This window comes from Clytia hemisphaerica, unplaced genomic scaffold (genome assembly GCF_902728285.1).
Source record: "Clytia hemisphaerica strain Z4C2 unplaced genomic scaffold, Clytia hemisphaerica genome assembly, whole genome shotgun sequence".
Classification (NCBI taxonomy): domain Eukaryota; kingdom Metazoa; phylum Cnidaria; class Hydrozoa; order Leptothecata; family Clytiidae; genus Clytia; species Clytia hemisphaerica.
In genome coordinates, this window is record NW_027104535.1 from 312487 (window position 1) to 329076 (window position 16590).

At 35.4% G+C, this 16590-nt stretch overlaps 1 protein-coding gene across 1 annotated transcript; it reads left to right on the forward strand.

Annotated features, from left to right (window-relative positions):
* Positions 1-7677: 7677 nt before the first annotated feature.
* LOC136822523 (crk-like protein) lies at positions 7678-13221 on the forward strand. The gene is made up of 7 exons (XM_067078789.1): positions 7678-7770; positions 8393-8512; positions 8738-8882; positions 9357-9473; positions 10116-10244; positions 10877-11086; positions 11928-13221. Exons 1-7 carry the CDS (start codon positions 7703-7705, stop codon positions 12045-12047), a joined length of 909 nt encoding a protein of 302 aa, XP_066934890.1. The 5' UTR covers positions 7678-7702; the 3' UTR covers positions 12048-13221.
* The last annotated feature ends 3369 nt before the right edge of the window (positions 13222-16590 follow it).

Below are 16590 nucleotides of genomic sequence, written 5' to 3' on the forward strand. Positions count from 1 at the left end.
TGAGTTTACACACCACAAAGTTCTATTTTTATGCTGGCTTGTGGCGCCAGGGAGGCGGCGGCGCCTTACACTAGGGTGTGTTAGCCATCTTTTTTTTCCCGCCATAAATGGTGTGTTTACGAAGTCCGATAATCCGCCTTGTGTTTTGATCCTCAAAACGGATTCGGCGATCCCAGTTTGCGTTTGGCACAGTACTAGCACAGTACAGACAAAGAAATTTTCAAACCAATGCTGAACCTTACTTTTGTCCTGGTTGTGTTGGTAAGTCAAGACTGCAACTTTGATTGATTCCCATTATTTTTAATAGGCATGCATTTAGCTTCTTGCTTGTTATAACAAGATGACCCTGCCTGTTTGTCAACACACCAGACAGACCAGTTTTTGTTGCGTTTTTTTGACGACGACTCTCTACTACAGCAAAGTCCGGTGTCAGTTGAGGATAATTTTTAACACCGGACAATCTCAACATTGGACTTGAGTCCGGTGTGCATTATTTTTGAAACACGTCGTGTCTGGTGGGTGTCCAGAACAGTATAGACCTAACTCTTCATACAAACATTACAGAAAACGCATATTTGGACTTTGCACCCTATGCTGCACACAAGCACTTAGGCCAAGGTCATGCAAAGGCGGGACAAGAATCAGTTTTTTGAATTGAAGTTTGCAAAAAAGTGCCACATATAAGATCTTTCAAATTCAGTATGTGAATAGCTAGAGCAGTAAAAAATAAAGCTTTTCTATTTTCCTTTTTTTTCAAAAGTTCCAGATGCTAATAAAAAATTAACCCCTGTTTTGTGACATTTTTGATGTCATCCACTATTTTGCTCATAGAATGAGGCCATCGTGTGGCTTACATGTCAAAATACATCCATGGTTAAGCTGAATAATTTATCTACCTGTTGCAAAAAGAACGAAATTTTGTGGCTCACTCAACTTAAATATATTAAAGCATGAAGTGTGAGTAAAATATGTGGCTGACAGGCCCTGTGGCTTACTCTACCTGCAAACTTTGAGAGTCAATTACTTGGCAATGGTAGCAGCTACATGAATGCTTTTTGCGGGAAGTTGTTGATAAAAGATTGAATTTTGTAATAACAGTACAAAAATGTGGCTGACAGTTTGTTAATTGAGAGAAAATGTGGCTGACAAAATGGTAATAATTTAAGTAATATCTTCTGTAAGCCACATTTTCTGCTCATTTAACAAATTTCTATGTTACACTAGTAGTGTATGTTTACTTTTGGTTACTTTCAAACCATTTCCCAGCATCTGAGGTGCCATAGCTTATTATCTATTAACTTTTGAAAAAAAAAATAGTTCAAATGTAAGCCACAAAAAAGTACATTTAACAACGCAAAAGTAGGTACATTTAACACTTTTTGGAAAATTCAGCCTTTCTTCTTTCAAGTCTAGAAGGTCCCATTCAGAGATCACTTTTCAATATCGTGTGACTTACACTTTAAAAAAAACTAGAATTTTTGAACTGCAGCCACAATTTTGACTCAAATAACAACATTTTTTTTTAATCATATCTCCACGTTGAGGTCTATTACCCTGTGAAATCTCTATGGCTGACTCAAAAAATATGAAGAGTTATTCCAAAAAGTTGATTTTGAGCATTTTTTACAATGTCACACTATTTTTGATTAGCATCTCCAGTGATAATTGAATACTATCCACTGATGATCCGCTTCGCTTGAGGAGATGATTGACAGATTAAAGTTTTTCAGCCCGCACGGGAGCTCCCCGGCGTTCTGGGAGCGGTTCGGCTGCTCAATCCTTGGACCGTGTTAAGAATGGTAGACTCCTGTGACAGATCATTTCTATGGAAATTGTTGGAATGTTTACAAGACTCTTGACAGAAAATCTTTTGTTTTATTGTCAATGATGACAGTGCCATTATTAATTTTGTTAGATCTGACATATTGCTGTAAGTCACTTTATAGTTTTGATTCCCATCAGGTAGTTAGTCACAATAGCGTCCCGCCAAAATGCGTATCAAAAATTAATGCTGCGAAAGCGCTAATATCGTTTACCTGACTCTCAAGCAAAAAATGCGCCACAAAATTTCGCTTTTAAATGAAATTAACGTTCCCAAAAACTATGAGAAATTGCCTAAAATTTGAGCCATAAATGAAATAATTTGAGCCAAGCCAACCTTGAGAATTAATTTGAAGATCAACTTCCCAAGAAAAATATATAGGGAAGAAACGGAACCCTTCTAGATCCGCGCACTGCCGGATACTTTAACCGGATTAATTTTCGCGAGATTAAATTTTGCGATTTCAAAAATTCGCGAATTTTTTGGATTTATTTTCGCGAATGAGCCCTTTGAAAAATTTCGCGTGGATTTAATTTCGCGAATGAGCCTTTTCAAAAATTTCGCGTGGATTTAATTTTGCGAAGGGAAGAAATTAAAAAAAAATTTACTTCGGTCATCTTTACGATTTTCTTGAAACTTGAAAATTTTGCTAAAAACAACTATGCTACAAAAATTACAATTCTTTCTCATCATCTCAATTCTCAAAAATGTCAAATGCAGAGCGTTGCTTCTCTGGCAAAACCCACGCGTCCTCGTCGTCATCTTCGCCGTTATCTTCTTCCTCTGTATCTTACTGATTTCCCTCAATCTGTTCTTCGGTGAGATTGCACACGGCATTGATATCAGTACTCACATCAATCTGGTCAATCAATGGATCAATATCGTCAAAGGGGTCAAGGGATGGAAGCGCTTTCGAACCAAGCCGTATAGCATCAGCTATTCCTGCATATATCATTGTGTCATAAAAGGAAAAGAAAAGTGAACTAAAAAAAGCAAAATTAAAAAAAAACCTAGGTGGATTTATTTTCGCGAATGACCCCTTTGAAAAATTTCGCGCGGATTTAATTTCGCGAACGAGCTATCCCAAACGATTTCACGAGTTTTATTTTCGCGAAAATGGTGAAAATTCGCGAAACCATGAAATTTAATCTCGCGAAAATTAATCCGGTTAAAGTAGGCTATTTCCCAGAAATTTTGCCGGACCTCAAACACTGACCCATATTTACATGTGCGGAATTGTTTTTACTTTAGCGTGCGTATAAACTAGGCCTTAAAAATTGAAGCACTGTCTTGGGAGAATTGAATGACAAATTTTGGTTGGTTGATTTTGGCTGCTGCGCATTTTATTTTTGTTTCAAACTTTCAAGTTTTAATTAATTGTCTTGCGAACTTGATTCAGGTAACTCTGCTCATCCTTGTTGTTGCAAATACATCCTGTAGATGACTGATGTTGTTTTTTCTGAAAGCTAGATTTCCTAGTGTGACTAACTGTCAGGCTAGCTCTAAAGCTCTAAAACAGCATCTAATAATATCTAACCAATCATTTTCTCAAGCAAAGAGGACACGAAGCGATTCTAGCTTTACGATAGTGCCGCAGATCATCAGTGGATAGTATTCAATTATCATTATACCTTTATTTTCATTCCTGCATTATGCATTGCTCGTTGCTCACAGTTTGAGCACTCTTGTGACTCCACAATGCAATCCACAAAATGTGTAACCGTACATCCTGTGCCCAAGTTCAGGAGTTGCCATAAAGCCATTATGGTAATAACCAGGAGGGCACATTGCAAAAAAAAGGAAAAATAGAAAAGTTGTATTTTTTACTGCTCTATTCACATACTGAATTTGAATAATCTTCTATGTGGCATTTCTTTGCAAACTTCAAAAAACTGATTATTGTACTTTAGCGTGCTTGTGTGCAGCATAGGGTACAAAGTCCAAATATTCGTTTCCCGTAATTTTTGTATGAAGAGTTAGGTCTATACTGCCCATCAAAGAATCATTTTCTGGTTTTCATGTTATTAGATGCTGTTTTAGAGCTTTAGAGCTAGCCTGCAGAAGTTCAAAAATTGACACTGGACAAAAGGTTTCCGGTGTGACTGAGGGATACTTTTTGGCATCCGACAAAATACTGTACTGTCCGGTGCGTTGGCAGGGTCGTACAATAGGTATATAACAAATATGTGTAAAATAATAAACTTCTTTCTTCTTTTTGACTCAGACTACTCTACAGTAACAGAAAACTTCCTTTCATGAAGACCAAATTTCATAAACTGTGCTTGAAAATAATCTAACGTCAACACAACTGCTCTAGCTTGGGAGGATTAGTCGAACATGGAACTGTTGATATTCTGGCCTGTATTTTCACTTACTATTAAATCAAATTTGTTTTGATAACTCCACCAAGTTATCAATCATACTTTCCGTCATAACATGTCACGAGAACTTTCACTGATAGTGCGCCCTTAACTTTTTTGTTTTCATTCAAAATGACCGGACTTCGATTGGAGAATTAGAGAACGCCTGCCACCTAATCGCCCGATAGGATTAACAAATAATGAGTGTGTAATATGCCATGCGAGTGACGTCAAACGCTCCAGTCGTATTGCCACTAATTTGGTCTTCTTCGTTCCAAACATTCGCATGTATTCCACTATATTTCGAGTTAAAAGCCTACTTGGTGTGAAAGAGAAATCGTGTATTTTTTAATCCGCCGTTCATTAACTCAAATCAAATGACTTTGGAGGTTCAGTGAAATGGTGGCCGAATGGCCGTCCCATGTTTTGTCAGATAGTCCCAAGTTAGAGCAGTTGACGGTAAGATTTATTGCAATTTAAAATTATCCCACTCCTCTAGAGCTTAAAAGCTTAAGCGTGAGTGACCACCAATACAATACACCATTGCATAATCAGAATGCATAATCAGAGAGCAAGTAAGTACCGCACAAGACGAGAGCATTTAATGCAAGTGGATGAAACTGAATCTTTAAATCGAACTTAATTGCACATAATCGAACATCAACTTTTCGATTGCGTTTGATTGCATTTAATTGATTCGGTATTTTATTCGTTTGATTGACTCCATATGGGAATTTTTCTCGAACTTTTAACAATGATTAATTAACTAACCAGCACATTTTTATCTTTCTCCTTCTTCATCTTCAATGAAGCAATCAAAGTCTACTGAAGTTAAGCACATAGGATATTCTTATAATTATTGATATTCACTGAAACACTGTTGGTTACATGTGCTGCGGTGGAATGCATGACTTAACTAGCGCATCTACTAACTTGCCTTCTGTTGGAAGATTATTTCTGGTGTTTTGGCATTACCACCCATTAAGCAATCTGCGCTTCTGTCTTTCCGCAACTCTGTCCACCATTTTAGATGGCCTTAACAATAAATCCAAAAGGCCGCTGTGATCTTGGAAGATAATTTGTTTTGAAGCTGGAAGGAAACACAAATTTGGACTTCGCACCAAAAGCTGCGCGCAAGCACTTAGGTAAAATCCTGCAAAAGCAGGACAAAAATCTATTAATTCTTAAGTTTGCAAAAAAAAAATGCCACAAAATCTTTCAAATAAAGTATAATGTGAATAGAGCAATAATGATAATTGGATACTCTGTGATGATACTGATCGCGGCACCATCGTAAAGCTAGAATTGCCTCGCCTACTCTTCACTTGAGAAAATGATTGACCAATTAAAAAGTTTTTCACCCGTGAGGGAGTTTGCTTTTTTTAACTTGGCTCAATCTTAAAACCACGCAAAATAGTATAACTTAGCTGCTGCAGATCATTTCGATAGAAGTTGTTGGAATGCTTGAAAGGCTCTTGACAGAACATCCTTTGTTTGATTGTCAAATAATGACAGTGCTATTATTAATTTTGTTAGATCAGACAAATTGATGTTTGTTAGTGCAGTTTATAGCTTTGATTGTCATTGCCAGGCTAGCTCTAAAGCTCTAAAGCAGCATCATATCCACATTTAGATTGAATCCAAGGTCTTTGACTTGGTTTTTGGTTTCAATTTGTCCCTCAGTATCAGAATAATAAACTAAATTTGGTTTCAGCTCTTCATTTTTTCCATAAAACATGTTCGAATTTGAGTCCATTGAGTTGCATATTATTGATCTCTTACCATTTTTATACTCTAGGTCATGTTGAAGTAGCTGAACATTATCTTGACTGAATACTTCTTTCGTCAACATATTATCGTCTGCAAATTAGTTCTCACAACACTGCATAATAAACATCCTCATTGATATCCTGAATCATCACAAGAAACAGGGACCCAACCTTTGGTACCCCAGATAAGATATCTGCATTTTTGGATAGCCTTGTGTTGACTGAGACTTTCTATGTTCTTCCTTACACTGGAAAATATTAGTGACATGTGATGTAAGAGCAACAGGGCGGTAGTTTTTGAGTAATCCTTGATATGATTTTCCTTTTTAAATATTGGAGTGATATAACTTGTTTCAACAACTTCTTTTAACCCACTGAGGAATCCCTTTAAAATTACAGATTGCCTGTCGATCAAACTTAAAAAAAGTTCCAAAAATAGAACTTTTAGTTTTATCTATCAAAAAGAAATGAAAAAAGTTTTAGGAAAAATTTTAGGAACTAAAAGAAGTTCTTCTTCCTCTTACTCTCGGGTACCTAATAGCCGCCCCCCCCCCGCTAATTAATTTTTCGAAAATTTTCCACCCAGGACATTCTTATTCCAACCCCCCCGCTTATTAATTTTTGGGAAAATGTTTTTGAAAGTTCCCTTTTTTGTCTTAATTCTGCTGTATTAGCTTCCTTTTCAAACATTTTCCACCCAGGACATTTTTATTCCAACCCCCCTGCTTATTCCAACCCGCCCGGCTATTAGATACCCGAGAGTACTTGTAAAAATTGCAGTATGTTGATAACTGTACCACTTGAGTTAAGGGCTATATTTTCAAATTATAAATCCTGTAATAAAAGGCATAAGACTAACACCTGCTGCTCAGCTACATCTTTATAGAATCATATTGATCTTGTCGGCCATTCTCTGAGTTTTCTGATATTGAATTTACCACTATCGACAAGGGTAGGTTTTTGGTCCATTATTCGTGAACAGGAGAGGTTTTGGCAATATAAACTTTTCCAACTTGTTCATAACAATGCTTCTTCCTAATGGCCTCCATGAATGTGAAGTTGTGACCTTGTATAAATTTTACATTAGTTTTCAGTATTGAATGCCTTCCACAGCACTTATTAATTTGACTTTCTTAGAGAGAATCTCTAAAAAGTCCAAATCACGCATCAGGGTTTTTTCAAATCACAACCACATTTTGACCACAAAAATTTCCAAATCACATAATCACGCTAGAAAAAAGTCCCTATCACAGCATCACGTCAATTGCTTAAGGAGCCTCATAATTTCCTTTATTACAACTTTGGTAAGACCACTTAGCCTAATAATATATACTTTTTAACACCCTTTCTCAGAGATAGATAAATGCAAAGAAATAAGAATTTCTGTGCAAGTTTATTCACTTAGGAGACTTGAGTGATAAGAGTGGCGGAGTATGCATTTGTTCTTATTTGGACTCATCATCAGCACTGCGTACTGCACCCTGGCTGACCAAATCGATTTAGCCAGCATCTCTGAACCACAAAATCACTTGAGGCCCAAACTAAGAGAAAGAGAAATATATCATTATGGCCCATTAGGAAAATAACTTTCACCCAAATCTTCCACCAACCACAAGATATTCGTAAGCGAAACTTCTATTATTAAAAGAGTAATTACTGCAAAGGATTAGGTATTCTAAAGTTTCAGCTTTTGTAAACACTTTATATGATTTTGTATCTCTAGAAAGAAGAATAACAATGTAAGATAAAAAATGACATCTGCAATCCCTCGATCACCTTCAAGTGATGCATTGGTTGATGAACGATTGATGAAGTTTGGGTAAGAAATATATTTTTGTGTCTATTTTTTGTCTGTAAAAGGAAATCCGTCCAGTTCAATTTTCTCACATCCATGGAAAAGTCAAAAGAAAAGCCTTTAAAGCAGAATTTTCGAGAAATTGGAGTCACATGTTCGATTTTTCATCCAGATTAACCAAAGCTGTTTACAACACTGATTTATTGTTTAGCATTCAAATCAGGGTGTTAACATGATTTTATTTGAATGTTAACAATTATTGTTCACTCAACTTTGCCTTCACATAGAAATCATGTCAGAAAATGAATTTAGTGAATGTGGGAGATGACAATTGATTAAAATTGAGTTTACTATATTTTTTTTGCTTTGAGTGTAATTTCCACATGTTAGCGAAAGTGAGTGCACTAACCTCCTCCACATGCTTGAGCTTTAAATATATATGCAAATGTGTTTTTTTTAATTTGTTACAAATTATCAAGAGAGGAAAAAATACCTAGAACACTCGGTGGGGACAGTGACTAGTAGACTGTTCATCAATCCTAAAGGTATAGTTAAGTACTCCGACCACCCGTATCGAAATTGAAAAGCCACCCCGTTACTGAAATACCACATGTAAATGCGCTTTATCTAATTTTTTTTTTATTAGATGGTATCATGGAGTTGCGTCAAGGGATGATTCTATGAAACATCTTGATGGAAAATCACCAGGACTTTATCTCGTCAGAAAAAGGAAAGGAACGACTGGAGAATATGTTTTATCTGTCAGGTACCTTTCATTTTTAGAATCACTCTCTTTTCAATTAAATGCCTAAAATATGATCGTTTTCTCTATTTTCATTCAAAAAGGTCATTATTGGAGAGTTCTTTCGTATGCCCTATCCCTATTCTTGGTAAAGAATTGCGATTTCTCTTACAAGATAAATCTGACAAATCAAATCGTATTTAAAGTTTGTGTCGTGACAATCCCATTGAACTTTATTGTATTTTTTAGTGAAATTCAGAAAGTGTGTCATTACATTATCCAAGATGTCAATGGGATGTATTTCAAGATTGGCGAACAACGTTTCGCTGACATTCCCTCAATCATTGAGTTCTATAAGAAGCATATGTTGGACACCACGAACCTTATCGAACCTGTACGTAACGATTTATATATATTCTTTCACAGATATCAGATTCTTTTACACACCAGATATATGCTAACTGCTCACAGTCCACCATGTTGTTTCCCAATTTACTTTAGATTTTCAAACGTTCGAATTTCAAAACATTCGAGTCGTGTTGTCGTGTTGTCGAGCTTTTTTGACGACCAGAATTTAAAACAAGATGGCGGACTAGTCAGCTCTAAACCTGGACACGTTTCCCATAAACGGATAGACCGGTCCAGTCAAATAGTTCGAGATCAGTGATAGTATTATTCTCATATGAAGAAGGAAAAGGTTTTCTTAAAGATTCTTTTCTTTGAAACTGTTTTGAATTCCTCGATTATTATTGATTCTTTTTCTAGCTTTTTTCTAGTCTCATTTAATTGATATCAGAATAAGACGATCTAGTATTTCTTACTTAAAGCCACAAACCTATCTTATCTTTACCATGTAAAATCATTTCAGGCATTGCGTCCAGGTGCAGCACTAGATCCCAAGTTAGGATCATCTACAACAAACAACACTTCTTCGACCAGCAATGACATTGTCAAAGTCAAAGCCAAGTTCAGTTTCCCTGGAAAGGTAACTAGGATTCCAAAATGTTTATTTGACTTACGAAAATGATCGATAAGTTAACAGTAGTCTAAAGCTTGGTTTATGTAAAGCAAATTTAGAAACATTTTCAGCGACTCAGCGACTCAGGAGTGATCTCGCGTCAATACAATGTCTCCAAAAGTTTTGTTTATAGGGTTTCGCTTGTAAAAATTGCTTGGATTTTTTAAAGGTATTGTGTTTTAGAAACCTGCATATGAAAATGCAACGTTTTAATCTATTAATGATAAAATAAAATCTATCTAATAAAATCTATAATTGATAACAGTCAGCCTATCATTCCCCAAATGTCTTTTTAAGTAACATCGAAGACATGGCTACACGTTTTTTGGTATAAGCATAGGGTTCATTTGAATCACAAAGACGCTTTGAAACTTTATTTAAAATACATCAAATTCTGATGTGAATTTGGAATGGAACTCAGAGCAAAAACAATTATCATAAATGAATTGTTCAATCCTTAGGATCCCAAAGACTTTTCCTTAAAGAAACACTCTTTGCGATCATAAGAAACACTATCGTAATTAATCCAGAAGACTTGCCCTTAAAATGAAAGGTGACTTTTTGACGATCAAACAAAACATTATCTTAATTAAATTTTTCAATTCTTAGGATCTGGAAGACTTGCCCTTCAAGAAAGGTGACTTTTTGACGATCATACGCAAGGAAGAAGACCAGTGGTGGCTTGCAAGGGATAACACGGGACGCGAAGGAATGATCCCTGTTCCCTACGTCGAAGTTGTAAGTCTTTTATTGCTGTTGTTTTTTAGATGCAGGTGTCTTATTTAGGCCCGGCGAACGGCGAATTTCGCCGGTTCAAAGCACGAAAAAATTACAATTTTTTCGCCGCTCGAAAAGTTCGGTTTGTCGCCTCAAGTGCATATTTACGCTAATCAATACACTTTGCTTGCTAAGAAATCGCCGGCCTAGAATCTAGAAATCGCCAGAGTTAATTTTTCATTTGCCAATCTACCAAAAACAAAGCAAAACCCCTGTAGATGACCTAATGGGCCGAACAGGACCGAAAGATAACTTTTTTTTGACATTTTAGTGCCGAACAAATGTCTTAAAGTGCTCGGAGTTTCAATGTTTAGAATGTAGAATCCTTATTTCAGATTTGAGCTAATATTTTTCAACCTTGAGCTTTGTTGCAAAACTCATGAGAGCTATATGATCTTCAAATTTATGACCAGTTGTTTTTTACTCTCACCTTCATTTACAATGGCTAAAGCAATTTAGCTAAAACGTTTTGTGGGTTACCTCCTCCTAAATGACACTGATCGTTCATTTAGACTTTATTTCCCTGTTCTGATCATTAAGCCATGAGCTATTCTTTACAAGAAATTACAAATATGATGACACTTTGTCTTCAGGTCAACACTACTCCAACACCAACCAGATCACCATCTGCAAAATCACAAAAAGGAAGTTTCAAGAAAATCAACAATAATAATTATGCCAAACCAAAAGAGATTGCAGCTGCTCAACCACAAATACCAGAGAATCACAATGGACCTATTTATGCTACTGCTCTCATCAATCGTGAACCAAATGTTTACGATGAAAAATTATTAGGATTTAAAGTATGATTGATATTGTTTTCAAGTATTTTACTAAATTAAAAATGATTTTAATCTTTAGTTTGGTTCTGTTTTATGTGGATAGTACGTCATACACGTCCGTTGCTTTTTCTACAGTCTGAACCCTGATTTCCAAAAACATGCTAACAAATTATTATCGTATTTTTATGCCTATCAATCAAGAGGAATTAACCTATTGTCAAATTCAGTTTAGCTAGAATCTGAGAATGTCGTATGTCTGCATGTCGCCGTGTCAATTCAAGACAGACTTAAATCCATTTTTTCGAAAATTGATTTAAGACCATAATCCCCTATTTCAGCATGCACGCTTTCCAAAAACGGCCTTAAGTCCACAGAATTCTAATGGGAAAGAGGTGTATTTTGCAATTCAAAAAAAAAAAGAATTTAGAATGTTCCATAATATCAACCATAAACAGCCTTAAGTCCTAAATTTTAGGGAAAATTTTTTCTATGAAGCATTGACATGAAATGTGTAGTCTTAAGTCCAATACATCTCAACCTTTAAAGCCAATTATCTCAAAATGGAATCTTGGAGACATCCAAAATTGTCCGAATTGATTGAAATTTTTACACTTGTTCTTTTGGTGGAGGTATTTTTTCATTTTTTGAAAATTCAGATTTGTGGGGTATGGGGATAAGGCTTTGGAGTATTTCCATTTTAGGGTCTTTTAGTTTTCATATATCAAAAATTTTATGTCGATGTTTACAATTGGGCCTACGAGTAATTTAAAAGATACTGAAGTTGAGCCAGTGCTGTTATCACGGTCGACAGTAATCTACAAACTCTATTTGCAATAATTATACCATTTTATATCTATTTTAGAAAGGGGACATCGTGGAAGTTTTAAAAACAAATGACGATGGTTTATGGGAAGGAAGGCATACAGCTACACTTAAAGTAGGATATTTCCCCTTCACACATGTCAAACTGAATCTAGAATAATTTATAAATTATCAAGAGAAATTTGTTGAAATATAATAGGGGTAACGTTGGGATGTGTATCTTTTTCACTATTTCCGTATTTTTCAGTTTTATATAAATTTGTAAATTTATTGTAATTTTTTCTTTATGTTTTTTTATTATTAATTTTTTTTATTCTGCAATTTTAAGAAGTTAAGAAGCATTTATTTTCATGATATTTTTTACAATATTATTTCCTGTTAATTTTTTTGACGACAAATCGATAAAGGCACTTTTTTGATTATTTTAATTTATTTGCATGGCTATTATTTAATTACAATTTCACCCCAATATATTTCAGTTTTTTTTGCACAGGGTTAATTTTAGTGAATGCTGGTTCGTTCTAATGTGAAATTGATATAACTAAACGGCTGGAAAATGTATTTTTTTCACTTTTTTATCGAGGAATGATAATTGTGGGTCTCGCATATATGGCCGGCTCGCCTGACACAATCACATTTTTCGTTCTTTGACTAATTAAAACACCATGAATAGATCACATGACTAGAAGGATTCTTCTTCGCCCCATTATTAATGGGTAAGGCCATAAAACAGCCCACAATCGCCTCTCTCATGGTATTCAGTCAAGAGTTTTCGTAAAAATGTCTTTGTTTGTATTTGGATTTTTTAGAGATTTACTTGAGATTTACTTTTTCTAGCCAGATGCTTTGCACATAAAAATCAAAATAAGAACATGATAGCAGTTCTTGAGATTTGGCCTGTTAAATTATAGTTTGGATATTAGTAGCACTTACAATTGTTTAAAGGAATTATACGGTGTTATATACACCCGACTCGTCTGAAACTGATGTCAGCAAAATTTTGATAAAAGAGTCCTTTCAAATTTGTAAATAAAAGGAAGAAAAAAAGTCTTGCTCCACATTTTTCTTTATTCATTACAAAAGATTCTATTTATTTCAATCTGCTGAATCAACATACATTATAACTATGTAAAAGGTCAATGGATTTAAGAAGGGCGTTCACAACAGGGTTGAGTATAATATTCCAGATAATTATTTTCGATTTCAAACATCGTTCAGTTACTACATACCTAGTTTCTTATCCTTTTTTGTTTTTTTTTTACAAAATAAACAAATTGTATTTTTATTTTTATTTTTTTGTTAGATAAATAGAATCCGCAAATATTTATGAATGACATCGAGCTTTTTTCTTTCTTTATTTTGTGTTGATGTGTGTGTCATTTTGAAATAAATCCGTTTGCTAAACTTTTTCGGAATATTTGAACGCCCGGCTATTTGTTACTCACGTGAACATTTGGGAGCTAAAAAATATTTCTGCCTCAAAGTTTCAAATTAAGTTTAAACAAAAACTCAGTTTTTTTCTGTTATCCAAATACAAAATGACTGTATTCTTATCAAAATCTGTGAAACTCGCCCTTAGAGGGTATTCTTAGGGTATTCTTACGATTTGGGCAATTTTCACCCTGATATTCTTATAGAAGATATTCTTATTAAAAAAATGGACGATAGCATCGTCTACCACTGGAGTTGCAAAAAAATATAAGAGATAAAATCTAGTCTTGAAAAAACGATGAAAAGCTTCGATATCAGAAAGTATTTATCGAATCTCAAATTACCTGGTTTTCAATTTCCAGTATTAGAAGCCCGGGGGGAGGTAGGCTGCTGGCATCCACTAACGGATTCGTGCTCCTTATATACTACCTGGGGTTTTGTAGAGGTCTGCGATTCAGACTAGGGGGTAGGGGGATACTTAGGCAAATTGAGGGTACGGTACGTGCCGCCCTTAAGGGTACCTTTTTTGGATTTCCAAAGTCCCGCTAAGGGTCGGAAAAATCAGAAAAACAAATTTCAGTCCCACTAAGGGTCGGAAAAGTAGGAAAATTTCAACTTTTTACCACCTGAAAGATCAAAATTTGGTCAAAATGGATCAAATTTGTCCCAAAAAGGGTCGTAAAATTCCCAAATTTTTTCTTTGTTTTCTCCATTTTAGTCCCGGTAAGGGTCCAAAGTTCGAGAGTCAGCCCCCCCCCCCCGTCAGCTCGCAACCCTAGTACTCCCCCCGGGATTAGAAAATATCGCACTGATAAATTAGCAATGAAATAATTCAAGTAAGAAACACCCGGTGGGTACTACCTTTCCCGACCGACCGGGGCGTGCCGCTGAAATTCGAAAAATGGACTCTACTAATTACTAATAATACTGTACTACGTTTTTATGACAAAGTGACCCTTAACTGAACGGTGGACTGAAATTCCAAAACTATTTTTTCCAAATTCCCCAAAAAAAGTTTTCTACCGAGGGGCTGATTCTTTGTGTTTTTGCGACCCTACCCTGGGACTCATGAATGTAAAAAAAAGTCCAAATTTAGGGCCTAAAAACCAACGGCACATCCTTTTTGAACTATGCTTATTCTTTCGCCCATACTAATACTCTCCGGGCCACGGAGGCAGTTTGGTGGTGTTGTGGGTTGTTATGTTTAATTCTTTAATTCCAATCTGTATTAATATTAACTTTACAGTAAGGCAGGGGCGCAGCTTGGCGTCTCGATCTAAGAGTTCCGGGCCCACCACCCTCTGGTGGATTGGGTCCGTGCCTAAAGCATGCGGTCTAGTATATGAGCCGGAAAGTTGGTAGCCGAGCAATTCCGTAAACAAAGATCAAAGATGGCGGTCCAAATGCATGTTCTTCGAAATTTTTTCTTAAAAATCAAAATCTTAGGTAGTAAAAATGTTTCAGTCAGTGTTTTCGTAGAGAAACAAATTTAGCAAGTAAATAAGAAACTAGAGAATAAAGTTATGGAGAAACTAAAGAACGAAGAGAGAGATAGAAAAAAGCATAGTCGCACATTTCTTCTTTTCACTACACCGTGAGATTAGGTAACTTGCATCAGTGGAGGCTATAAACATCCAGACAATCTCAATCGAACGGAATTCACGATCGAACCAATCTAACCAAATCGAACGCAATCGACCGATTGAAATTCAATTGTTGAATGCAATCGAATCTCAATCGAACGTCAAAATTCTGGGTAATATTCAATTGGTTCGATGCGATTGTTGTTTGACTGGTTCGATCGTCGATTCCGTTCGAGTGAGATCGTCTGGCTTTATTCTTGCAGCTTCCCACATCCAAGCTCTCAAACATCACAAGAAGCCGAATGGAATTACTTTCGATTTCCCGTAGAAATTGCGTTCGATTTGGTTCGACTGGTTCGATCGTCGATTCCGTTCGATTGAGATCGTCTGGTAACATGCATAGCCCTCAAATGAAAGACCTGGCTGGTCATTAAAATACAAAATTAAATCAAAAAAAAAAATGGTAGAGTAGAGCTGCGAGCAGAGCTGCGTAGTTGTATTTTAATGACCAGCCAGGTCTTTCATTTGAGAGCTATGCATGTTTAGCCTACTTAGCCTCCACTGATCCAATCTCACGGTATGAAAAAAGTAATAAAGAAGAAGAAAACTCTAGGATTATCAAATACCGTCAACTGCTCTAACTTAGGACGATTAGTCAAATCTTGGGATGGTTGATTTCTGGACTATATTTTCACTTCTTACTGTTTTAATCTCTTTGTTTGACAACAAGTTTGTTTTGATATTTCAACTAAATTTATCAATCAAACTTTTTTCACCATACCATCTCACTCATAATCACAACCAAATGTATTTTTAGAGCATTTTAAAAATACATAATTTGTAGTAGTAATTAATAATTTAATCACACTCACGCTCTGCTCACATTTTGACGCCATTTGGACGCTTGCGCTAATGCACGTGGTCGTATTTACACATTTCTTGTGTGATGTGAAAGCCTATCTGTTATAAAGACTAGTGTATTCACATTATTTTCTTTCTATGATTTGCGGTTATGTTAAAAATATTAATGACTTTGGAGGTTTGGTGAAATAATGGTCGAATCTGGTCGAATGGCTATCCCATATTTTGTCAGATAGTCCCAAGTTAGAGCAGTTGACGGTATGAAGAAATACCGGGTGCGCCACAAAAAAGTTTCTCTCTTTAAAACTAATTTTCTAGAAATCTAAAAATTTTAAAAGAACTATTCTTATTTCATTGGAAAGAAGAAAGATAAACTTAAATTTTGATGGGTCATATATTAAATTCGATTCATTAGATCAAAAGTCATGCTCAATTAAATAAAAAAGTTACTTTCTGAAAGTGCTCAAAACTGTTGAAATTTTACCTATCAAATTAAACAGAAGCATATTTTTACATGATACATCATTATCTTCGTTTCAGTCATTAAAAATGATAACTAGCTGTCTACTAATGACCTTTTGTTATATGTAAAGGAAGGTTGTATTTCATTACAAGGAGGAACATTTGTTCAAAAAGGCCAAAAAATCTGGTTAAATTCATAAAAATCCATGAAATATGGCTTTCAAGATATATCCGGCCTTACTTTATCCAATCTAAAACCAAAAATCGGAGAAAAATTTCGGTAAAAGTAAATTAAAGTGATTTTGATGAAGATTTAATCCCTTTAGGCATTTCAGTTTCGAAATTTATGTGTTTAAATTACTGAAA